Source organism: Anabrus simplex, chromosome 9 (genome assembly GCF_040414725.1).
Source record: "Anabrus simplex isolate iqAnaSimp1 chromosome 9, ASM4041472v1, whole genome shotgun sequence".
NCBI lineage: Eukaryota > Metazoa > Arthropoda > Insecta > Orthoptera > Tettigoniidae > Anabrus > Anabrus simplex.
Window position 1 is genome coordinate 98,608,448 of NC_090273.1, and position 26,950 is coordinate 98,635,397.

The 26,950-nt window shown below is 39.2% G+C and overlaps 1 protein-coding gene across 2 annotated transcripts in view; it reads right to left on the reverse strand.

Annotated features, from left to right (window-relative positions):
- Positions 1–3,932: 3,932 nt before the first annotated feature.
- LOC136881247 (venom protease) overlaps positions 3,933–26,950 on the reverse strand; it is an 84,104-nt gene continuing 61,086 nt past the window's right edge. Inside the window, exons 8-9 of one of the 2 annotated variants that reach the window (XM_067154002.2) lie at positions 23,139–23,292; positions 3,933–4,630 (exon numbers count right to left, since the gene is read on the reverse strand). In XM_067154002.2, the coding sequence (XP_067010103.1) occupies positions 4,428–4,630; positions 23,139–23,292 (357 nt within the window). In that variant the 3' untranslated portion in view covers positions 3,933–4,427. Of the gene's footprint in view, positions 4,631–23,138; positions 23,293–24,485; positions 24,802–26,950 lie in introns of those variants that run through there. The other variant, XM_067154003.1, reaches the window with a different exon arrangement.

Genomic DNA, 26,950 nt, shown 5'->3' on the forward strand with positions numbered 1-26,950 from the left:
TTGACAGGTGTTGCATTTGATCCTGTAAACTCCTGATTTTACAAAACTGCTGGTCTTGTTGATGTGTGAAGTATTGTGTAAGACGTTCGTGTTCTTATTGTTGGTTTTGAAGGCTATTTTAACGCCTTGTTTCTTGAAGATATTGGTTAACTTGTAGATATCATTGTTGAACGTGAAGGTGGAAAATGTTAGAGGTTTAGTCACTTCTTTTTTGAGGGTAGTTTTAGGGCGATGTTTGTGTTTATTGATTATCCTTTCTATAAAATGATTGCTGAAGCCGTTGTATTTTGCAATTCCGCGAATTGTGTTAAGTTCGTTCTTTAGATCTTTCTTGGACATAGGTATGCTGAAGGCTCGGTGAACTAGGTTGTTGTATGTGGCTCGTTTGTGGGACTGGGGGTGCACTGAATCTTGGCGAATGGTGGAGGCTGTTTGAGTAGGTTTTCTGAATATTTTATAACTGAAAGAATCTGAGTTTCTAGTGATAGTTAAGTCTAGGAAGTTGATTTTTTGACTTGATTCGGATTCTAGTGTGAATTTGATATGAGAATCAATAGTGTTGAGTTTTAAGAGGGTGGTGGAGGCATTAATTGATTGCTCATTCATGATTACGAAGACATCGTCAACATATCTGGCCCAAAAGAGAATGTTTCCAAATTCATTGTCAATTTTGGTGTGTTCGAGGAAGTCCAGGTATATTTCTGCCAAGATGCCTGAGGCCGGTGACCCCATTGCCAAACCATCTTGTTGATATATAACATTGTCGAAAGTGAAGAAGTTGTTGTTGATGATTAGTTTTAATACTGTGATAAAGTCTTGTGTCTCTAGTTTGCTTAAGTGGCTGTTTTTGTTTAAATTGCTTTTAATTATTGGAATTAATTTTGATACTTGTATGTTTGGGTACATGTTTACAATATCGAAAGAGTGGATGGAGTAATCCGGTTGCAAATTGAAATTGTTAAGTTTTTCTACTAGCTCTGATGTGTTTTTAATGGACTTTTTGGATAAAAATTGATAGTTTTTTCTTAGGAAGCGTTGGATGAATTGTGATAATTTGTATAAGGGGCTTGGTCTATAGTTGATAATTGGGCGGATGGGAACTCCAGCTTTGTGTATCTTGGGGAGAGCTTTAGCAGTGGGGAGTCCTGGGTTCATATGTATGAGTTTGGATTTTTCCTGTTCAGTGAATAAAAATGAAGTGTTTTTAAGAGTTTGTTTAAGTAGTCTTTGAATTTTTTGGGTGGGGTCCTTTTTGATTATAGAAAATGAGCTGTCTGTGAAAAAGTTTTTTGTTTTTTCAATATATGCTTTTTTATCCATGATAACTGTTGCATTGCCTTTGTCAGCTTTGGTTACGATGAGTTCGTTGTCTTTGATTTTCTTTTTGAGGGCGTGTATGCGTTTTTGTTCAGCTATTTTGTCTCTATTATTGAGCTTATTTGCGGGGTTGGTTAGGTTGGAGAGGATATTGTTCAGTTTCCTTTTAACATCGGTTCTAACCTCATTTTGCGTATCTTCCGGCATTTTGCTGATGGCTAACTCCGATTCTGTGATCATAGTAGCGGCTATGTTGAGGCTGTTCAAATTGGGCCAGTTGTGTTTCGGTCCTTTGGATAAGGTTGAGTGTTCAATATCACTTAAGGGCGTGTTTGATAGATTTACGACCGCTGGATGAAGCTGCGAACAATCGAACGTGTTTCTGTTGGAGTTTCTAGTTTGAAGGTTATGTAGTTGGGAGTTTTTTAACCTGTTGAGTTTATTCTCCAAGTTTGACTGTTTTCTGGCTAGTTCGTGGAATAATTTGTTCTCTACTTGTTGGTAGAAAAGTGTCCATTGTGCGTTTGAAAGTAGTTTAGTCGCTGCGAGGTGAGCGTCATATAATTTCTGATTCAAAAAAGATTTCTTTCTGTGCAAGAATTTAATTTCGTCTCTTAACCATATTTTGTTGGTTTTGTTTTGAGTTTTGATGGTTTGAGGTGAAATCCGATGTTTCTTTTTATTGCTTCTTAGAAAATTAGGTGTCAAGTTAAGTGATATACATTGTTTTAGGAAGTCGACGTCTTTGCGTAGTTTGGCTATCTTTAATTTTAGGCCTAGATATTGAAAGGCTTTCTGTTTTGCCTGGTAGGCTACATCATCAAGGGTTATGAATTTCATGTTGTTGGTCCGTACTGAACTGAGAATAATATATGAATAGTAACACAGTAAGGTTTCCACCTATTCAGTACTAATATGTATTTACAATGTTATAAATTACATGGGACTAGTTTCGACCCGCCTAGGGGTCATCATCAGCCATATTAAAGCATACATAAGTATTTTGTCGACTCCTAAAAACATGTTATTTTTAACTGTAATAATCGTATGGATTTTATAATTTATAAAGTAAAGTTTGGTAATGAGATGAGAAATGTTAGTATGGTACAGGTGAGTAGTAAATAATAATATATATACAAACAAGTTTGGAACAAAGTACTAGTGGGGTGCTTAGAGTTGTAAAATATAACCTCGTGGATGTCAGTAGTCCTCGTACTAAAGAAACAATGTAAAATAACACATATAAACATATATACAAGTATGTACAAAGTCTGGAGAGTAAAGAGTGATGCTCTTTTAATGTCGAGTTGGCTTGACACTGATCACTTAAGCGGAGAAATTAGGTATTTGGTGTATTAAAGCTGTGTTGGTCAGTTGCGTTGTTGATTGTTGGACGTGATGTTGTTTTTGAATTTCTGGTTGAGAAGAAGGTGGAAACTGCGCGTGGATATATTGATTCTCAGTTCTTAGCGGAAACCAAATTGGACCTGTTTAAATGGAGAAAGTCAGTAAAAACAAAAAATGGAGATAGGAAAAAGTTAACATAAAGTGAAAGGACGCTTACCTCGCGCTGCGGTGTGTGTAGTGTAGCTGATGGTGTGCGATTGGTGGCGGGGAGAGAAGTGTGGGCAGAGAGGAGGGCAGGCGCGTGCGGGTTAGGAGGGGGTTAGGAAGAGTGGGGGTGGCTTGGGGTGAGGTGGGGGTGGGGAGCTTTTAAGGCGGGGCTGAAGGATGCGGGAAAAAGGGTAATTGTCTCGGAAAAGTACCTTTGATTAGATTTAGGATTGAGTTTTGGTTGGCTGCATTATTGTTTCTGAGGAAAGTGATGAATAGATCGAAGAGTATGTTGGGTTTCTCTGAGATTTCATTGAGATTGTGACTGGCGTTGAAGTATTGGTCTAGGTGTATGTGGTAATTTTCCATTATGTTGAGTAAAGGGCCCTTGTTTGCTAATTCGAGGATGTCCATGTCCTGTTCGATATTGGTGAAATTATGGTTATAATCATGCATGTGTTGGCCGATGGCTGAAAACCTGTTGTATTTTATTGCATTAGTGTGTTCGTGGTATCTGGTATTGAAGTTTCTACCGGTTTGTCCGATGTAGGATTTTTGACAGGTGTTGCATTTGATCCTGTAAACTCCTGATTTTACAAAACTGCTGGTCTTGTTGATGTGTGAAGTATTGTGTAAGACGTTCGTGTTCTTATTGTTGGTTTTGAAGGCTATTTTAACGCCTTGTTTCTTGAAGATATTGGTTAACTTGTAGATATCATTGTTGAACGTGAAGGTGGAAAATGTTAGAGGTTTAGTCACTTCTTTTTTGAGGGTAGTTTTAGGGCGATGTTTGTGTTTATTGATTATCCTTTCTATAAAATGATTGCTGAAGCCGTTGTATTTTGCAATTCCGCGAATTGTGTTAAGTTCGTTCTTTAGATCTTTCTTGGACATAGGTATGCTGAAGGCTCGGTGAACTAGGTTGTTGTATGTGGCTCGTTTGTGGGACTGGGGGTGCACTGAATCTTGGCGAATGGTGGAGGCTGTTTGAGTAGGTTTTCTGAATATTTTATAACTGAAGTGAAAAATAAATGCTCAGTTGAGGGGTTGATTAGACGTGGCTAATATCCCCCATATGACTGAAAATCAAACCCAGAACCCTCTGAACAAAGGCCATGATGCTGACCAATTATTCAAGGAGTCAGACTGAGATTTAGAATAACAGGATATATGTAACTGAAAGGAACAAACAAGTGACAAATGAAGTCATATATGTATAGAAAGATGGGAGCATTATAAAAAAAGCCATAGAATGAGCTGGCTGTGCAGTTTGGGTTATGTAGCTATGTGGTTGCATTCGGGAGATGGTGGATTCAAACTGCACTATTGTCAGCCCTGGTTTTCAGTGGCTTCTCATTTTCACACCAGGCAAATGCTGATATCAAAAGCACCTAAAAATTTACCTGACACTTTGGCATCGCAGTATTGTCTTACATGGATAAGAATGCAAGGTAGTAGTATTAAAATAAATAAATGAATACAGGAGTCACAAAACAGTGCTCAGAAACTGTAAACTTCAGAAGCATAAAGAAAACAAAATTAACTTTAACTGAATATTATGTGAGTAATGAAATTATCCACTCCCTGTATGATACTACATCGGTAAATACCACATAATGGTTGGGGTCACAGGTAATTTTACCATCCACTGTTCGAGGAGCACCGAAGCTGATTACTCCTCGTAGTAACCATTCGTCTGAATCCCTTGGCTTGAAGAACATACCTCCTCCACTATCTCCAAGGCATGGGGTATGTGTTCCTGTAAACAGAAAATGATGGCTTGGAACAAAAAATCATCTTTCATAAAAGTCAAGTCAAATACAGAAAGACAGCAGCATGAGAAATAATATACTGGAGAATAAACACAGTGAAAATGTCAGTATGCTCTGTCGAAAGCCATGGATAAGTCAATAGCAGTATAGTCCATTTGACCTCCTGAATCTAAGTTATCTGCAATATCTTTCTGGAATCCTACAAGTTGAGCCTCACTGGAATAAACTTTCCAGAACGTGAACTACTTGCTATCAAACCAGTTAGTAATTTTGCAAACATGTCTAATATAACCAGAAAAAAATGCTTTTCCAGAGCTTACATGCAATATATCAAGCTGACTGGCCTGTAATTATCCACTTTATGTTTATTACCCTTACCCTTTCCTTTGTAGTCAGTCAGATTTAAAATATGAGTAACAGAAGATAAAATTTTAAATTGAAACATGATTAAAATTAAAGGAGACCAAGAATGACACTGTTACACATGCCATAGTAAGGGGAAAATTACAACATTTCATATGTAGGATGAATAGAACCCCCAAACAATAAATGGTACGATTACCAGTTCGTAACATAATTAAAACATGGCTTCAGGTGATAAGTCCAAAGGGCATCACTGTGGCTGTCATAATGCCGATCATTACATTTTCAAAATTTATACCTGAAGGGTAACAAATTTCACAGGAAAAATGTCATTGGTTTCACATGGTAACACACAATCCACAGGTGTATCTGAACTCATGTGAATTCCTTCCAAAATAGAATGGCGTACCTTACCACGTGGTGTACCTCATTTCTTGCTGGAATTCCTCAAAACCAAGAAATTTATGTTCTAGATGGCTAAAAAATCTTTATGATGAAGGATTGCATACTTAGATCAGCTGGGATTCATTATATTTGCTCCACACAAGGCAAACATGTTAAATTCCAATCCATGGCACAGAGCTTACTTATCAGGCGACATGATCACAGTTCAAGTCAATTGGAACAACTGATGCCAAGCACATGAGTAGAGTTCGCTGACCAAATGCACAAATTATCAACATTGTTGGGCCGTGTAGTTACAGCAAAGCTCCCTTGGTCAGCTCTGTTTTTTTCCCGATCCTGATGCAATTAGGTTTACAAGGCCTAGGGAGTCTTTAATTTTCACGCACTTCTTGGCCCCTGTCTTTCTTTGGCTTCATTTTTTGAAGTGTCAGATCCCTTCCATTTTTACCCTCTGATTAGTGTTAATAGAGGATGGTTGCCTAGTTGTACTACCTCTTAAAACAATAATCATCACCACCACCTTGTCTTTCTTTGGCTGATACCTTCATTTTTCAAAGTTTTGGATCCCTTCCATTTTTCCCTCATTATTTATAGAGGATCGTTGCCCAGTTCTACTTCCTCTTAAAACTATCATTTCGTCGCCATAAGACCTATCTGTGTCGGTGCGACGTAAAGCAAGTAGCAAAAAAAAAAAAAAACTATCATCACCACCTCCACCACTCGTAGAGACTATGGAAAATTATGAACCACAACTGAGAAGATGAAAGCAGCGTGACAAGAATTTGAATATATGCTCAAACAGGGCTTAGGCTTATGCAGATCTTCCAACAGTACCTGATCTAGTCCCAGACATCTAACAGAAAAGAAGCCTGATGATTGGAGACTGTGTGGTGATTACAGGGCCCTCAACAGTATTACAGTCACTGATAGATATCCTCTACCCTTCCTTACTGATTGCAGCCATGTATTGTCAGCACCCAAGATCTTTTCATCTATTGACTTGACCTGTGCTTACCAACAAATACCTATCTATGAAGCCGACATTTCTTAAAACAGCCATCGTCACTCCATTGTGGCTCTTTGAATTCCCATTCATGACATTTGGATTGAAAAATGCTGCTCAAACCTTTCAAAGAATTATCAACACTGTGTTACTTTATTTTCTGTTACTTAGACGACATACTCGTTGCTTCACCTGATGAAGAAACACACCAGCACCATTTTCACATTGTTTTTGAGGGACTTGATGATTTTGGTCTCTGTGTTAATGTTGCAAAAGGCAACGTTGGTGGAGAGGAAATACAGTTCTTGGGTTACTCGATAAATCAAGATGGTCTGAAACCACTTCCATCAACGGTAGAAGCCATCAAGAACTTTCCTGAGCCTCAATCAGCCACTTCGTTATGGCATTTCCTTTGCATCCAAACAATCTCCTTCCATTCAGTTTCTTTCCTACACAGTAGCCCACTGATAACAATCTCTACACCCTTAAACTTCTCTTGCGCTGCCATAACCAGATCCCACATGTCCCGAATATTCCTTCTTGCCTTACATAGTTGGTACCAACGTGACCACCATTTTCTCCTTTCCTTCTACTTTCCTTAACATTTGTCATAACCTAATACCTGGATAACATTCTATCCTGGTTCCCTTCCCACCACACACTTTCTATACATACCTAACAATAGAGTCTCCCATGACCAGAGCCTCTCCCACCCACCTCATTAGATATTCTCCCCTCCTGGTCTCCCTTATCTCCCCTGGCAGCTTCAGAACCTATTTCCCCCACTCTATTCTCCCTTTTATGACCCTGTTCCACCTCCTTCTCCCTATCTTTTACTCTGTGTTCCACTTTCCTACCTTTCTCTTTCCCCTTACCTTCTCCCTCTTTTGTAACATTTCCCAGTAACTCATCTTCCCTCTGGTGTTCTACCAGCAGTGACTCATACTGATTCTTCACTGATAGCTCTCCTGAACTCTTCCTCTGACTAGATCTTTTTGCCCTCAATTTCTTTCCCCTTAAAATATTAGATGGTTCATGTTCGTGAACCATGGGCAACGCTGAGTGGCCTAGTAAGTGGTCCTGAGAGTCAGGATACCAGTTCCTATGGAATGGGAGTGGGCATCTCGGATATATTCTGAGTCATGGCCCTCCTTGTGCTCAGGTGGCTAGGACTATACAATTCACCGGTGGTCCATAACCCATTAGAGGAGAGATCCTCACTTGGACTATGTGCAAGTAGGGTAGCATCCTGCTTCATGAATTTACCGAGCTTAGAACATTTTAAGCAAGCCTCGGACCTATGGGAGTAATGGAGTCCCACTCCCATTTGACAGGCGAGGGACTCCTTGGAAACAACTTGGCGAACGAAATGGAATTTGATGGGGAGCTATCAATATTAATGGGGCTTATGGAAGAAAGAAGGTAGAACTGGCTGAGGATGCATCTGGATGTGCTAGGAGTAAGTGAAATTTGGGTAAGGGGAGATAATGAGGAAGAGATAGGAGATTATAAAGTGTACTTGACGGGTGTTAGAAAGGGAAGGGCAGAGTCTGGGGTAGGGCTCTTTATCAGGAATACCATTGCACGCAACATAGTTTCTGTTAGGCACGTAAATGAGCGAATGATGTGGGTAGATTTGTCAGTTGGAGGAATTAGGACAATAATTGCGTCCGTGTATTCACCATGTGAGGGTGCAGATGAAGATGAAGTTGACAAGTTTTATGAAGCATTGAGTGACATCGTGGTCAGGGTCAACAGCAAGGACAGAATAGTGCTAACGGGCGATTTCAATGCGAGAGTTGGGAATAGAACTGAAGGATACGAAAGGGTGATTGGTAAATGTGGGGAAGATATGGAAGCTAATGGGAATGGGAAGCATTTGCTGGACTTCTGTGCTAGTATGGGTTTAGCTGTTACGAATACATTCTTCAAGCATAAGGCTATTCACCGCTACACATGGGAGGCTAGGGGTACCAGATCCATAATAGACTATATCTTAACAGACTTTGAATTCAGGAAATCTGTTACGAATGTACGAGTTTTTCACGGATTTTTCGATGACACAGACCACTATCTGATCTGTAGTGAACTAAGTATCTCTAGGCCTAGGGTAGAGAAAGTGAAATCTGTCTGCAAACGAATAAGGGTAGGAAAATCTCCAGGATGAGGAAATTGGACAGAAGTACATGGATATGATCAGTGAGAAGTTTCAAACAGTAGACGGTAAGCAGGTTCAGGATATAGAAAGTGAATGGGTGGCATACAGGGATGCTGTAGTAGAAACAGCAAGGGAATGCCTAGGAACAACTGTGTGTAAAGATGGGAAAAGGCGAACATCTTGGTGGAATGATGAAGTGAGAGCAGCCTGTAAATGTAAAAAGAAGGCTTATCAGAAATGGCTCCAAACAAGGGCTGAGGCCAACAGGGATTTGTACGTAGATGAAAGAAACAGAGCGATGCAATTAGCTGTTGAATCCAAAAAGAAGTCATGGGAAGATTTTGGTAATAACCTGGAAAGGCTAGGTCAAGCAGCAGGGAAACCTTTCTGGACAGTAATAAAGAATCTTAGGAAGGGAGGGAAAAACAAAATGAACAGTGTTTTGAGTAATTCAGGTGAACTCATAATAGATCCCAGGGAATCACTGGAGAGGTGGAGGGAATATTTTGAACATCTTCTCAATGTAAAAGGAAATCATCATGGTGGTGTTGCGAACACCCAAGCTCATGGGGAGGAGGAAAATGATGTTGGTGAAATTATGCTTGAGGAAGTGGAAAGGATGGTAAATAAACTCCATTGTCATAAGGCAGCAGGAATAGATGAAATTAGACCTGAAATGGTGAAGTATAGTGGGAAGGCAGGGATGAAATGGCTTCATAGAGTAGTAAAATTAGCGTGGAGTGTTGGTAAGGTACCTTCAGATTGGACAAAAGCAGTAATTGCACCTGTCTATAAGCAAGGGAACAGGAAGGATTGCAACAACTATCGAGGTATCTCATTGATTAGTATACCAGGCAAAGTATTCACTGGTATCTTGGAAGGGAGGGTGCGATCAGTCGTTGAGAGGAAGTTGGATGAAAACCAGTGTGGTTTCAGACCACAGAGAGGCTGTCAGGATCAGATTTTCAGTATGTGCCAGGTAATTGAAAATTGCTACGAGAGGAATAGGCAGTTGTGTTTATGTTTCGTAGATCTAGAGAAAGCATATGACAGGGTACCAAGGAAAAAGATATTCACTATACTGGGGGACTATGGAATTAAAGGTAGATTATTAAAATGAATCAAAGGCATTTATGTTGACAATTGGGCTTCAGGGAGAATTGATGGTAGAATGAGTTTTGGGTTCAGGGTACTTACAGGGGTTAGACAAGGCTGTAATCTTTCACCTTTGCTGTTCATAGTTTACACGGATCATCTGCTGAAAGGTATAAAATGGCATTGAGGGATTCAGTTAGGTGGAAATGTAGTAAGCAGTTTGGCCTATGCTGACGACTTGGTCTTAATGGCAGACTGTGCCGAAAGCCTGCAGTCTAATATCTTGGAACTTGAAAATAGGTGCAATGAGTATGGTATGAAAATTAGCCTCTCAAAGACTAAATTGATGTCAGTAGATAAGAAATTCAACAGAAATGAATGTCAGATTGGTGATACAAAGCTAGAACAGGTCGATAATTTCAAGTATTTAGTTGTATGTTCTCCCAGGTTGGTAATATAGTAAGTGAGATTGAATCTAGGTGTAGTAAAGCCAACGCAGTGAGCTCGCAGTTGCGATCAGCAGTATTCTGTAAGAAGGAAGTCAACTCCCAGTCGAAACTATCTTTACATCGGTCTGTTTTCAGACCAACTTTGCTTTATGGGAGCAAAAGCTGGGTGGACTCAGGATATCTTATTCATAAGTTAGAAGTAACAGACATGAATGTAGCAAGAATGATTGCTGGTACAAAAGGTGGGAACAATGGCAGGAGGGTATTCGGAATGAGGCGATGAAGGCTAATTTAGGATTGAACTCGATGGATGAAGCTGTACGCATAAACCGGCTTCGGTGGTGGGGTCATGTGAGGCGAATGGAGGAGGATAGGTTACCTAGGAGAATAATGGACTCTGCTATGGAGGGTAAGAGAAGTAGAGGGAGACCAAGATGACGATGGTTAGACTCAGTTTCTAACGATTTAAAGATAAGAGGACCGGGCGAGTTGGTCGTGCGCGTAGAGGCACGCGGCTGTGAGCTTGCATCCGGGAGATAATAGGTTCGAATCCCACTATCGGCAGCCTTGAAAATGGTTTTCCGTGGTTTCCCATTTTCACACCAGGCAAATGCTGGGGCTGTACCTTAATTAAGGCCACGGCCGCTTCCTTCCAACTCCTAGGCCTTTCCTATCCCATCGTCGCCATAAGACCTTTCTGTGTCGGTGCGACGTAAAACCCATAGCAAAAAAAAAAAAAAAAAAAGATAAGAGGTATAGAACTATAGAGGTATAGTTGCAAATCGAGGATTGTGGCGATGTTCAGTAAATTCTCAGAGGCTTGCAGACTGAATGCTGAAAGGCATAACAGTCTATAATGATAATGTATGTATGTATGTATGTTAAAATATTGGCCCACCTGACTTTTAAACTCCTCTTCGTTCCCACCTCCTCTTGTCTACTTCCTGTACCCTGTACATTCACTCCTGTCCTCCATTAGAAGCCTAATTATCTCCCTCAAACTCTCTTTTTCCTCATACTCCTTAATACCTGCTTACACCCACAGTCCCTACACCTGCATTCCTCACATTTCTTCCTTTCTGCATTTCTTCACAGAAATATGAAATATCACGAAAATATCAATAAAAATAAAATAATATATTCTCTGTTTCAAAAGATTAAAGGAAAGAAATACTTTATACTACACAAAGATTGCAAAACCATAAAGCAGGCAAGCTCCTAACCAATAAAATAACTACACTACAATTAAACTGCATTTAGGCATATCCTAATTATAACTCAAGTATCTTGGGGGGGATTATTTCTTGGAACTTAAATGAGAAAGTATCAGTAGAAAATAGAACAACTAAATTGAATCAAGCACAGTATATCACTTGGCCAACCTACAGAAAGAAATCTCCCTCAATAAATGCAAAATTCAAACACTACAACTCCATTATTAAACCTGAAGCTACTTGTGCTATTGAAACACTATTGAGTTTGAACACCAAATCAATCAACAGATACACTGAGCTCGATAGCTGCAGTCGCTTAAGTGCTGCCAGTATCCATTTTTCAGGAGATAGTGGGTTTGAACCCCACTATCGGCAGCCCTGAAGATGGTTTTCCGTTGTTTCCCATTTTCACACCAGGCAAATGCTGGGGCTGCACCTTAATTAAGTCCACGGCCGCTTCCTTCCCAGGCCTAGCCCTTTCCTGTCCCATCGTCGCCATAAGGCCTATCTGTGTCGGTGCGACGTAAAGCCAACAGCAAAAATAGCAGCAACAGATAAATTACAAAAGGCAGAAAGAAGAATCCTTAGAACAATCATTTTTAAAAAACACCAAGTAGATGGACAATGGTGATTATTACCTAATGAAGTTGTATAGCAGGAAATTGAGTCAATAATAGACACAATGCAGAAAAGGAGGGTTGCATATTTCTGCCACATATCAAGACTACCAGAAACCAGGGTACCAAAACATCTTTTCAACTACTTTTAGAAAAGTAAAACCAAGAATAGTTGGTTCAAAGAAGTCCAATATGATTTAGATGAGTTAGGCTTAACAATGCAGCAAATTGAAGACTGAGAAAAGAAAAGGATCCTGAGAAACAGAGACTTGAGACTTAAACTAAAAACATTTACTCACAAACAGTACACCATAAATGATGAAGAAAGGGCAGCCTGGTCAGAAAGAACGAAGAAGTTCTGGGAGCAGGAGAAAAAATCATAAGCCAAATTTGCAGTTAATACACTTAAGACTTAAATGTATATGGATTGATTAAAGTGCTCCAATCTTCTTCTTCGTCTTCCACCCTTTTCCAACACCTGTGGGGTCGCGGGTGTAAACTGCGCCACACATGTGGATTTGGTCCTGTTTTACGGCCGAATGCCCTTCCTGACATCAACCCTATATGGAGGGATGTAATCACTATTGCGTGTTTTTGTGGTGGCTGGTAGTGTGGTGTGTTGTGTGAATATGAAGAGAAGAGTGTTGGGACTAGGGTTGCCACCTGCCCCATATTGTATGGTACACCCCGTATTTGAGGTGGAAATTTTGCGTCCCTTATTATGAACTGTTATCCTGTAAACACAAGCATTTGTCTTTTTTTTTTTTTGTCTAAATATTTTAAAATCTCAAGAACTAGCTGGATTGAGAAGAAAACTAATGAAGCAGTGCTTAGAGAAATAAACACCCAGAGACATTTAATAACAATGATAAAAAGGAGAAAAACATCAGTTTTCGGTCACATTCTCCGGCATAATAACTTCATAATAACTTCGAAGGCAAGGTGATGGGAAAGAAAGGCAGAGGGAAAACCACGGAAGAAGATCATTGAAGAGGTAGTTGAGATGATGGGATGCCAAAGTTATGGAGAGATGAAAAGGATCGCAGAGAGAAGAGATCAATGGTTGCAGCGACAAGGCGAAGCCTTTAGATAATGATGATGATGATTTTACAATCTGTATTTGATTTGGGTGCCATTGAAGTTCAAAGTAGCTCCATGATTTATTTCCCTTTGGAGCCTCAGAAGAAGGAAATCTTGTGATGTCTCACAATTTGCTGTTAAAGCTAAGCATCCTGAGTTATTTACCTTGTCTTCTGCTGCGTACTTCTGTAGGTCTTCCATTCCAATTTCTAACATGATTGTTCATGCTGTTTGAGACTAAATCTACATAAATTGTGAAGTTATCAAAGCTCATCGAGAACATCAGTGTTAAGATTTCAGATACATTGTACTGTATGTATTGTTAAAAGGGTGGTAGTTATAGTTCCGTTTTTATGAGTTTCGACTTGACAGTTAACCGGAAGTCAGACTGTGGTGCCAAACTGCTACGAATTCAAACAGCTGATTTACAACACACAACATGAACGGAAATATATATACTGGAATATGTCTATATAGCAAGATACCCATGCTTCGCTACGGCTTTAAACTGAAAATTATTTTTCCAAGTATTACATTTTGGGGAGTCCACTGTCAGCTAAGCCTGTAAAATATGCCCTCAGTTTGTACGTCAAACATTTGGGGGAATGATTATTTATTTTATGATCTAACACTCATTTGAACCCCATACGGAAGAATTTGAATGTTTTAAACCCTGTCTTATTTAAAATCTGGGATGTAAAAGCGAGCAACCTGTGAAATTTTCATTTTGTACGATGTCGAATAGTAATGGAGGAATGAATACTCCTTAAGGGGTGAATGTTTTTAAATATTTATTAACATCTAGAGTACAGAAGACCAACTTTCATTAAAAAAATAAGTTAGTGCCTGAAAGGGTTTTGGAAGAGTGGATGTTGCGTTTTTGAGGGTCAACCACCTTCTAAACCCTTAGGGGAGAAATGTTTTTAAGTATACAATATTTTACACCTAGGCCATAAAAGAACACCCTTATCATAAAATTACAACTTTGTACGTCAAACAGTTTTGGAGCAATGAATAATTTTGTTTATGGAGCCTACCTCATTTAACACTTTAGGGCTGGAACGTTAAAAAATATTTCCTATTTCACACCTAGGATTTGAATTTGGAATTTTTGTTTTCATACGTTAAACCATTTTGGAGGAAGGAATGATTATATTTGTTTTCGGATCTTAACCCCCATTTAACTCTCTGAGTGGTTAAATTTGTTTCAAACCTTCTGTTATTTAATGCCTAGGATATCAATTGTAATTCTAACTTCATAATTCAAACGATTACATATAAATGCATATTTTTGTTATCATTCCTCACCCCCAGACAAAATACCCTTAGGGGTGTATTGTTTTAAGTCCACTTCTTATTTGTATCCTCATGAAAATAATTCAACTCATTTTACACCCCGTTAAGTTGATTCCACCATCCCCTCCACCGCAACAAAATATGTGTGTCTTTATTATTAAAGGAGATTCCAAATACCAATTTTCTTGTCCATAACATCCTTCGTTTTTGAGATATAAATATCCTCAAACAAAGAATTCAACTCATTTTTCAATTCATTTATCTTCCCCCACCCCCTTTAATTGGATTTTCCGAAAACAAAAAATATGTGTTCCTTTGTTTTTAAAGGAGATTCCAAATACCACTTTTCATGTCTGTAATATATTCAGTTTTGCAGATACCATCATCCAAATAAAAATAATTCAACCCATTTTCAGTCATTTACCCCCCCCCCCCCCCCCACAAAGTGCTTCTTTTCCGAAAACAAAAAATACGTGCTACTTTATTTTTAAAAGAGATTAAAAATACCAATATTCATGTCTGTAATATGTGGTAAGTTCTTTTGATATACTGTAGAAATGCTCATTTTAAAAATTCACCCCCTTTAATACTTCCCCTTAAGTGGATTTTCAAAAAAAAAAAAAAGTATGCATGTTCCTTTACTCTTACAGGAAATCCAAATACCAATTTTCACATATGTAACCTCTTCAGTATTTGATATATAAGTATTCTCATAAAAATAATTAAACACCTTCTTCAGTTCTTTTCACCCACCCCACCCCCTTAAGTGGATTTTCCAAAAACAAAAGAATACATGTTTCTTTATTTTTAAAGAAGATTCCAAATACCAATTTTCACGTCTGTAATATCTTCAGTTTTGGAGATATCAGCATCCTAATCAAAATAATTCTACCCTTTCCCAGCCCCCACCCCTAGTGTTTTTTCTGAAAACAAAAAATGTGTTACTTTGTTTTTAAAAGATAATAAAAATAACAATTTTCACTTCTGTAATATGTTCAGTTTTTGAGATATAATACAGATTGCTCATTTTAAAAATTCAGCCCCTTTAACACTTCCCCTTAAATGGATTTTCAGAAAACAAATTATGTGCGTTCCTGTACTTTTACAGGTGATTCCAAATACCAATTTTCACATCTGTAACATGTTATATTTTTGAGATATATCTTAGATATACTCATTTTAAAAATCACCCCATTTGTGACTCCTGTTTACCCCCTCTTAAGAAGATTTTCCCAAAACAAAAAATACATGTTTCTTTATTTTTAAAGAAGAATTCAAATACCAATTTTCAAGCCTGTAACATCTTCAGTTTTTGAGATATATCCTCATAAAAGGTACTCAACCTCTTTTTCACCTTTTTTCACACCCCTTAAGAGGATTTTCTGAAAACAAAAAAATGCATGTTTCCTTATTTTTAAGGAAGATTCCAAACACCAAATTTCACATCTTTAAACTGTTAAGTTTTTGAGATTTACATACACACGTTTTAAAAATTCACTCCCCTTTTCTCCCCCTTAGTGACGGAATATCCAAGAATCGTCCCTTAGTGAGCACCTACATTGAAATATAAATGTATCCTCAAAATTTAATTTCTTTATGTTCAGTAGTTTTGGCTCGGCGATGATGAATCAGTCAGTCAGTCGGGACATATATATTACATATATGTAGATTAAAACTGGTACTTAACATTTGATTTTCTAGTATTTATGAACTGTCCCTTATTGCTGTGAAAAAAACCCATAATTTTAGGTAAATGTCCTTATTTCTTCTATCAAAAAGTGGCAACCTTAGTTGGGACATACACAAATACCCAGTCCCCAAGAAGAATTAATCAGAAGCAATTAAAATCCCCGACCTGGCCAGGAATCGAACCTGGGACCCTCTGAACCAAAGGGCAGTGCGCTGACCGTTCAACCAATAAGTCGGACTGATTGAAGTGCTCCAATGTGGGCGTATAATAATTTTAAAAAAGATATAATATAAGTATAATTTCAACATCATCTCCTAAACCACTGGAGCAATTTCAACCACTCTTGGTACACTTATGACTTACTATCTAGAGACAAATACTGTGGAGGGAAGTCACTACTAGCACTCCTAGGGATGGGAGTGGGTAGGAGTGGTATATAAAATAATCAAATCTATAGTTTTTAGATGAACAGTGACACTCTGGATGCCGTTTAACCAATGTTCAGCCCCAATCACGCATAAGGGGTGAGAAGATATGAGAAGATATTAAAAAGAAAATGTCCAAAAATGACCGAGATTATGGATTTATTTGTGTGTATGTTCCGTATGTTCCAGCATAGCTGTCAACCAAGCTTAGCACACATAATGACTTACTATCTGAAAAAAAAAAAAAAAAACCCAAACTGTGGGGCAAGATACCCTTAGTATCCCTAGGAGTGGAGGTAGAACGGAGTGAAATATAAAAATAATACAAAACAACCAATATTAATATAGAAGCCATAGTTTTTGGGGTCACTAATATGAATAGTGACACTCCAGATGTTGTTTAAGTCCAAGTTCAGTCCCTATCAGCATAGGGGGTGAGAAGGAGTGAGAAAAGAAAATGTCAGAAATGACAGAGATTACAGATGAATGTGTGTCTGTTCCAGCATAGCTGTTAACCAAACTTGATACTCAGATAACTTACTGTCTGGAGAAATTACTGTAGGGGCAATAAACCCAGCACCCCCTAACGGAATGGGGTGAAATGTAAAAATATCCAAAAATGACAGATATTAGTGTCGAATCCATAGTTTTTGAGGTAGCTGAGATGAACTATGACACTCTGGATGTCGTTTAAGTCACATGGGATGCAAAAGACTGTTGAAAATGACCGAGATTATGGATGTACATGTGAATGTTCCAGCATAGCTCTCAACCAAACATAGTACACCTACGACTTATTCTTTGGCAAAGAAAACTGTGGGATAAGACCCCTTATGGGCGGTGATGGAAAGGGGATAAAATTAAAAAATTACAGAACACAACCAATATTAGTATAGAATCCATAGTTTCCGAGGTCACTGAGATTTTTTTTTTTTTGCTGCGGGCTTTACGTCGCACCGACACAGATAGGTTTTATGTCGACAATGAGATAGAAAAGGCCTAGGAGTTGGAAGGAAGTGGCCATGGCCTTAATTAAGGTACAGCCCCAGCATTTGCCTGGTGTGAAAATGGGAAACCACAGAAAACCATCTTCAGGGCTGCCGACAGTGGGATTCGAACCCACGATCTCCCGGATGCAAGCTCACAGCCACGCGCCTCTACGCGCACGGCCAACTTGCCTGGTAGGTCACTGAGATGAACACTGGCAATCCAGTTGTCGTTAAGTCCAAGTTCAGTCCCCATTGGCATGGTGGTTGAGAAAGGGTGAAAGAGAAAATATCCAAAATTACCAAGATCATGGATGTATGTGTATATGTTCCAAAATAGCTCTCAACTGAACTTGCCACACTTATGACTTACTATCTGAAAAATTACTGTGAGGGCAAAACACAATAAGCACCTCTATGGGATGGATGAAATATAAAAATACTGTAATGGAAAGAGACTGATATTAATGTCGAATCTGTAGTTTTCGACGTCGCTGAGTTGGACTTTGATACTCTGGATGCCGCAAAGTCATACTTCAGTTGCAGTGGGAATGGAGGTTGAGAAGGGGTAAAAATTAATGTAAAAATCACCAAGATTATGGACGTATGTTGGTATGTTCTGGTACACCTCTTAACCAAACTTGGTTCACATATGACTTACTATCTGCAAACAAATACTGTGGAGGTGGACACCCCTAGCACCCCTAGGTGTGGGAGTTCAATGTAAAATAATTGAAAACGGCCTATATTAGTCTCAAATCCATAGTTGATAAAGATGTTGATTCCCATAGGGAGACACTCCAGTTACTGTTTAAGTCAAAGTTCAGTTCCCATAGGCATGGGGGTTGAGAAGAAAAAACATGTTCAGAATAGCTGAGATTATGGATGTATGTGTGTGTTTTCTAGCATATCTCTCAACCTCAATAGGCACACATTTGACTTACTATCTAGAAAAATTTACTATGGATGTGTGTGGGGATTGGAAGGGGATGACATGTACGAATAATCAAAAACCAAACCAAACCAAACCCCATGGCACTACAGCCCTTGAAGGGCCTTGGCCTACCAAGCGACCGCTGCTCAGCCCGAAGGCCTGCAGATTACGAGGTGTTGTGTGGTCAGCACGGCGAATCCTCTCGGTCGTAATTCTTGGCTTTCTAGACCGGGGCCGCTATCTCACCGTCAGATAGCTCCTCAATTCTAATCACGTAGGCTGAGTGGACCTCGAACCAGCCCTCAGGTCCAGGTAAAAATCCCTGACCTGGCTGGGAATCAAACCCGGGGCCTCCGGGTGAGAGGCAGGCACGCTACCCCTACACCACGGGGCCGGCATAATCAAAAACATCCAATATTATTTTCAAACCTATATCTTTTGGAGTCATTGGGATGAACACTGGCATTCCGGATGTCATCTACGTCCAAGTACAATCCCATCGGCATGGGGAGTGAGAAGTGATGAGACAGTAAACACCCAAAATGATCAAGATTATTGATATACGTTCCAGCATAGCTTTCAACCGAACCTGGTACACATTAGACTTACTATCTGGAAAAAAGAAAAAATACTATGGAGATGAGAAATTCCTACTCCCGCTAGGGGTGATGAATAGAAGGGGATAATATGTAAAAATAATGGAAAATAACCAATATTAATGTCAAATCCATTGTCTATACAGTATGTCGCTGAGATGAATTGTGATGCTCTAGATACCTTTTAAGTCCACCTAGTCAATATCTAGAAGTTTATTTACAATTCAAAGTTGTAAAAGCTTCTTATTAAAATAACAGGATATGTTTCGACTGCATTAAGCTGTTCTCATCTGTCTAGAATTAACGTAAAATGAATATACTATAAGTTACAAAACATGAATAAAATTCACACTCATATGATATATGGTATTTATAAATTAAAATAAGTGCATGTTGAGTCATCATCAGATGAAGAAGTTGCTAGATGTAATGTGTTGAAGTTAGAACACTTCTATGTAAAATGAAGATGATGTAATTAAGTAATTGAAAGTTTCTTCTATCCTTAAAATTAGTTTCATGCAAAAATAATGACAGTTGATTCAGTAAAATTGTTGTTCCACTTAATATAAAACTTCTAAAATATTACAAATTCAGAAATGTAGATCAAATTGATTTAATGCCAGCCAGACTATTGAGCAGAAATCAACTGCCGCCCGGTCATGTTGTGCAATATGAAATAATAGTGTTGTGTTTACGACATAACATGCCTGTACGCTGGGTAAGTTGACACTGTGTGAATTTTATTAATGTTTTGTAACTTTTAGTATATTAATTTTAAGTTAATTCTAGACGAGTGAAGATGGCCTAATGCAGCCAAAACATGTCCTGTTATTTTAATGCTTTTACAACTTTGAATTGTAAATAAACTTATATGTATTGACTAGGTGGAGCCAATATACTAGTTCATCAATTTATACAGGGTCTCTTTTTTTGGCTCGCTCCACAGCACCACTCAGAGCACGGCACGGCTGGTGCAATGACACTCTGTCGCTAGCCGGTATAATGTGCGCTTTTCCTCTCCACTACTTACGTCAATTCACAGTTATAGAAATCCATTTCTAGTGAAACTATTAGTTTAAAACCTACTTGGCATTACATTTGATGTTCAAAATGTTGTCCCTCAGCTGTCAAACATGCCTGACACCTCTCAAACAGGTTTACAGACACATGGAAAATTCTAAATTCCCATGTAGGGAATCTAATTTTCCATTCGGAATTGCTAGGCGGGCAATAATTCCATTGTGGAGATTTATCTCCCGTATGCAGTTATCAGACTGTGCCTCTTATAAGGGCTTCTGATAAGTTTACCTGCATACATCCCAGCGTCAGCGGGTAGGGTCTGACACATCCCACTCTGATGAGTCTAGTGTCAGACCTATGACGAAACGCTACTTAATAGAGGAAACGCCTGAAGAGCCTTACATCTGATATGTTTTTGACATTTTTGACATGCTTTATTGGTGAAAAATATCTAATTCCCTCCATGGGAATTTAGAATTTTCCATTCATAATTGCTAGGCGGGCAATAATTCCATTGTGGCGATTTATCTCCCGTATGCAGTTATCAGACTGTGCCTCTTATAAGGGCTTCTGATAAGTTCACCTGCACATCCTTTGCACGTCACATGTCCACACATTTTTTTCGGCTGGGTGGCGCTCTTCTCTGCTGCAGCTCAATCAGCCCAAGAATAATTTCATGGGCAGACGCCTAGTTGGCTGTCGCCTCCCCTCATCATGCCGTCTTTCTCCTGCCTCATCAAGAATGTGGACACCACTTATTCCCCATCAGACATTCGCCATGAATTTCACCAACGAAGAGTCACAGTTCAAGTGGTTCTCCGCCTCCAAGATGGTTTATCTGGTCAACCCTCCCCAGATATTGTGGTCTTCTTTCGATATTCGGAGCCACCGGCAACATGCATCGAAGACGGTGCATTCCTCTTTGGAGACATCTATAAAGCGGTCCCTACTCCTGACCATATTTTAAAACAACTGGCATCCGATCCTGACTTCCCTATCACAGTCACGTCCCCCTGCATCGCTATGTTTACTACTACCAACACTACTTCCGTCCATCATTTCTCGCCTACTATTACTAATACTACCACCACCATCACCACTTCTGTCCATCTTTCCCCGTCTTCTTCTACCTCCACTATTACGTATAGTCATCCCTCTCCTATCATGTCTACACCTGCCACCTACCTATCTACGACTCTAACCAGTCCCCAGCTGCCCCCTGCCAACCTCGTGGATACCACTGCCACAGCTCCGCCACTCTCCCATGGCAATGAAGACGCCTCCACTCCAGCTCGTCCACTGTTTCAACCTCCGAGCTGCGTCATCTCCGGGATTGACCCCACTATCACCGAACGGGATCCACTTCACGAACTGCAACCGGCAGGCGTTCCAGCTCGTCGGGCGTTTCGCATCTTTAACAACGACGGCCCGGCTTTCATGATTCACCTCCAACTTACATCGGCTGCTGATGTCGACCATCTCATCGCTACCGGCGCCCATTTCCGCAGGCGAACATATCGTGTGGAGTCTTCTCGTTCCTCACCTCGTACCCCCCCTTCCTCGTAACCCTTCTCTTAGCTCTTCATCCGCCCTGCCACCCACCCTACCGCCGCACACTGTCAACCTACCCGCTCCACAACCAAATTTCCTCTTACCCCCTCACCAGATCTTGGACCTTCTTCGTCTATTTGCCACTTCCGTCACCAATATGACCACCGCCCTATACTACATTCTCTTACAACACTACCCTACTCCTTACTCCAACTTCCTCCCACACCCACACATTATACCATCTCAATACATGTAATACGTTCATGTAATTCTATGTAGCACTTTTTCGAAATGCGTGCCCGAGTTACGTGAATACAAATAAACGTCCCGTTCCCTCTCCTTCTGGTACTTGTAGGGGTTTGCTTGTGCGGGGTGCTTTGCGGGATCTCCCTGGGTCCCGGCTTATTCTCGTGGTGCCTCTGCGCTTCATTCACTAAACGGCTTCCCTCTCGGGTATGTACGACACATACCTTCTATGTCTTATTTTTCGTCATAAATTTTCTATTATCTATGGCCGAAGAGCTCCTTTGTTCCCTCTTAAAGGGAAAGAATTGAAATAACCTACTTTATGCTTATGTTCACCTGCATACATCCCAGCATCAGCAGGTAGGGTCTGATACATCCCACTCTGATGAGTCTAGTGTCAGACCTAAGACAAAATGCTGGTTAATAGAGCAAACGCCTGAAAAGCCTTACATCTGATATGTTTTTGACATTGCAGACACATGGCAAATATCAGCCCTTGTGAAATGTTCTCTTGTGTGAGGGCTGTTCATATACACTTTTCCCTTCAGTTTCCCCCACAGGTAATAATCACAGAGATTTAAATCAGGAGATCTAGGGGGACAATTAAGCACACAATCTTTGAAAACTTCCTGTATTACCTCCATAGACCGATCAGCAGTGCGTTCTGTCACATTATATTGAATAAAGTAATCATTACTCTTTTCTTCTTCTTCCATCAGCTCTTGAAAGAATGATCTGAGAATGAGGTCTATATATCGATAAGCATTTATTGTTTCACAGAAAAATGTAGGCCCTATAATTCTACGAGTTCTTATTGCGCACCAAACTCCTATCTTTACATCATGAAGTGGATGGACATGCAGCTGGTGAGAATTTTCTGCACACCAGTAATGATTGTTTTGACTATTTATATAGCCACTTAGGTGTAGCCATGCTTCATCACTATAAAATAAAAGTTCTGGGTCAACATACCCATCGTGAACTGACTGTCCCCAAACTGTGCATGTAACCAGTGACGAATTTCAGCAGCTTTAACATTTTCCTGGACAAGAAATTTGATGATGATGCCTAGTGAAACATTCAGGTGTACATCGTGAGAGCGACTGAATACAGCATAGACAACACATCCCGAGCTATGATGTCACTCCCAGAGACCCCTCCCAGCATGCTCTAACAGCCTCGAATGATATGTGCACCAAACAGGTGCCGAAATAAAAAAGGGTCGTTTATATTTGACTTTACTATTTTCTTAGCCAGAATTATATGATTCATTAATACATCTCAAAATATCTTCAAAATATTTCTTGTCATGTTTATCATGAATGAAAAAAAATTATGGCTCTGGTAATATCCAATGATGTACTTACCATTCCTAAACCCAGCACAAAAGGTTCTGTCTGTGGTGGTCAAGGCAAATGGCTTATAACTGGAAATACAGTCTCTAACTGTTACAACTTCAATCCGACCCAGTTTCAGTGAATCTTCTAATTCCCCATATTCATTCTCACCCCAGCCAACAACCTGTGAAAGAAAATATTCTTAGATGAGAAATTGTCAGACTTTAAGGCCAGTATTTGTATAGTATGAATTAAATGGAAACACTATTAAATGATAGACAATAATTAATATTCATAAAACAAAAGCAGAATTCTAAATAATAGTGCAAATAGAATCAGTGATGGGAAAAGTACAAAATAAAATTAACTGGGCTTAATTACAGTAACTTGAGGATTAATTTACTCAATTACAATTACATTTTCTAAAAGTAATCAGTAAAATTACAAGTACAATTACAATTTACTTCATAGAATGCAAATCTTTAGGAAATCACTGACTTTTTCTTTGACATGGGGATGGAATGATACCAAAGTTTGCAAGGAAACATACATTACTCCATTTTGTGTTCTTTAGCCTAGAGACATTAAGTGGCTACCATTTCAAGAAGAATGACATATTAATTATAGTTAATCTTATTTTAGTTATTAGTAATAAGATACTGTTTTACAATTAGAATTAAGCATTAGTGTATTTCACAATTGTTTGAATGATGCAAATAGCTTTAACATATCCATTTTCCCATTACTTTGATTTGTAACAAAAAACCAATGTGTAAATTTTTAAAATGAGAAGAGTAATATTTTAACCATAGTGTATGCTATTTTAGTTATTAGAATTGTCATTTACCAGCTGAAGATGATCTATCTCAGATCAAAACTAGTTCTGTGATTTAAAAAATATGTAAATAAACTTCAAAATTTTATTTCATCCTTAGTAGGAATCTCACCCTCATAAATGCATTAATTCGAAGAAGCTACACCAGGGCCTCTTCAGCCACACACCACTATCTTTCTATATGCGAGGGCGAATAAAAAAGTAAGTTACACTAGCTCACCGTGAAAGTACGCTGTGTGTCATGACCGTGGCTAGTGCAGAGCAAGCTACAGTAACTGCTGACATGTCCGATAGGAAGGCTGGTGTGGTATCCCGTCGTGTTATGTGTGCAGATCAGGCTAGGCTCAATGGCACATCAACTGGATGTTCACTCTAAATTGGAGGTGCGTGCAACAATCAGATTTCTATGGGTTAAACGGCTCAATTGCACAGACAGTCATCATGAAGGCGCTGCTGTATATGGTGAGCATACAATTTCTCACCCAGGTATTGTAAAGTGGTGTAAGCAATTTGATGCTGGACACACGGATCTCACAGACGAATATTGCGAAGGCAGGCTCGCAACATCCAGTACCATTGCAAATGTTGACCGTGTGGATGAGATCATTAGAGAGAATCGGCGCATAAGACTGCAAGAAATTGCCAGCATGCTGAACGTTTTGTATGGCAGTGTGTTCTCCATTGTTCACCACTACCTTGGATTTCGTAAACTGTGTCAAAGATGGGTCCCATGTCTGCTCACCGATGTTCACAAGGGACGATGTTTCCAATCGTTACTGGCATTATATTCTGTGGAGGACAATGAGTTTCTGCGGTAAATCATCACAGAGGATGAAACATAGGTCCACCACTTCACCCCTGAAACAAAGAGAACATCGATGGAATGGGCGCACACCACATCACCACCACAAAAGAAGGCCAAGGTCCAACCTTCAGCAGGAAAGATAATGGTGACAGTTTTCTTTGACATGGAGGGTGTGGTGAACGTGAAATTTATGCCTAAAAACACGACAATCAATTCGACTTCATATTGTCAAACGGTGAACTGGCTGTGTAAGGCAAATTAAGAAAAGCAGCAGAGAAAATTGAGCGCTGGTGTGATTTTGTTGCATGATAACACAACACTTCACACGGCCCGCCGAACGTCTGAACTGTTGCAGTGATTCAAGTGGGAGGTATGGCAACAGCCTCCGTACAGTCCAGACTTAGCGCCATGCTATTATCATGTGTTGAGCAATCTGAAAAAGGATCTCTGTGGACGACAATTCTGAAACGATGAGGAGGTGAAAGCAGCTGTCTCCAGGTGGTTACATAGCGCTGGAGGTGATTACTATGCATCCAGAATCAAAAAGTTGTTGACCATTCCGATAAATGTTTACCGCTTCTTGGGGACTATGTAGAAAAGTGAACTTACGTTGTATGTTGCCATAGCCATGTAGTCTATGTGTAGGTGGTTTCATAAATGGCCATAACTTGGAAGTGTAAATTACACTTTTTGATTTTCCCTCGTACTATCATAACCTAACATTGCTCAGTTAAGCAAACTTTACTGTATGAGAAGAAACTAGTTGGATATCCTATTCGAGCTGGGAAAAACAGATTTCAAATCTTTTTTTTTACATTTTTTTACAATTTGATTTACGTTGCATTGACACAGATAGGCCTTGTGGTGACAATGTGATAGGAAAGGGCTATGAGTAGGAAGGAACAAGCCATGGCCTCAATTAATGTACAACCCCAGCATTTGCCTGGTGTGAAAATGGGGAAACAATGGAAAACCACCTTCAGGGCAGCCAATAGTAGAGGGTCAGCAAAAGAGAACAATAACTAGACCAGAACATTAAGTAAAAAAGAAACTTCTCTTTACTATGACTGCAAATAGAAGATTGTTGAGGTGTTTAATTTATTCCCAAGAACTTGCAGATGGAGTGATAAAAGGCATAGCAATCTATACATATAAAACTACTGTAAGCGAGAGCAATGTTTGTCTGTATTTTTGTTCCACTGTAACTCAGAAATAGCTGGAGATATTCAATGAAACTTGCTGTACATTTAAGTGCTTTCTTAATTTAAATACTCGGTGATAAACTGTAAATATAACTCAAACAAGATGCATACAGTGAAAGAAAACGTAGAGCAGGTCGGCAAAATAGTGCTTGAACCCTTAAAGTTCTGACATTCCCTAGTGATTGTAAAAAAAAAAGATATGGAAATTCATTTTTATATCTAAAAATACATAATCAAAAGTATGTATATGTCTATCTCCAACAAACAATTCACAATTAGCAGTTTTTTATTATTAACAAATTTATTGCAATTGGGGAAAAATAGTAGTGTGATAATAAAGTAAAGTAAAAACATAATTGCCTAACAACAACAACATAAACAACAAGAACAAGAAACAACTACAACACAAGTACAACAAGCAATTGCATGGAAATAAAATATTTCAAGAAATACTACCAGTTTAACATTCTAAATCCAGTATCATCATATACAAATTCACACACAAGTTAAGTATTTCCAGTGCTTAACACTATGGCTTACTATACTATAAGTTGAGTTCACCCTTAACTATGACAGTACATTTTCAGTGACATCAACATGGACGTGAGGTCACAGAGACAGTATCAAAATTAATGTGACTACGGAAGGGACTGTTAATGAGAGAAATTGCTAGCTGTTTTCATTTGAATAATTACACTTTATTCAACCCAAAACTATAACATTTTCCATTTGTTAATTTATAGAACCCTCATACCTTCAGATTACAGTCGCAGCAATTTTCGTTACTCAGAATGCACTGTTCCATTTAAACACACATATCCTTTACACTATCAACAAAAATGGACCCTAACTTGGATATTAAAGATAACCACTGCACTGAAAATTAACCACACATGAGACTGATCTCTTGTTGGGGTGGAAATTGCAAGCACTGAACTTGGCCCTCAATGTTACTCTCACTCAACACATTTGAAGCAGATCTTTCTTGTACACGCCAAGC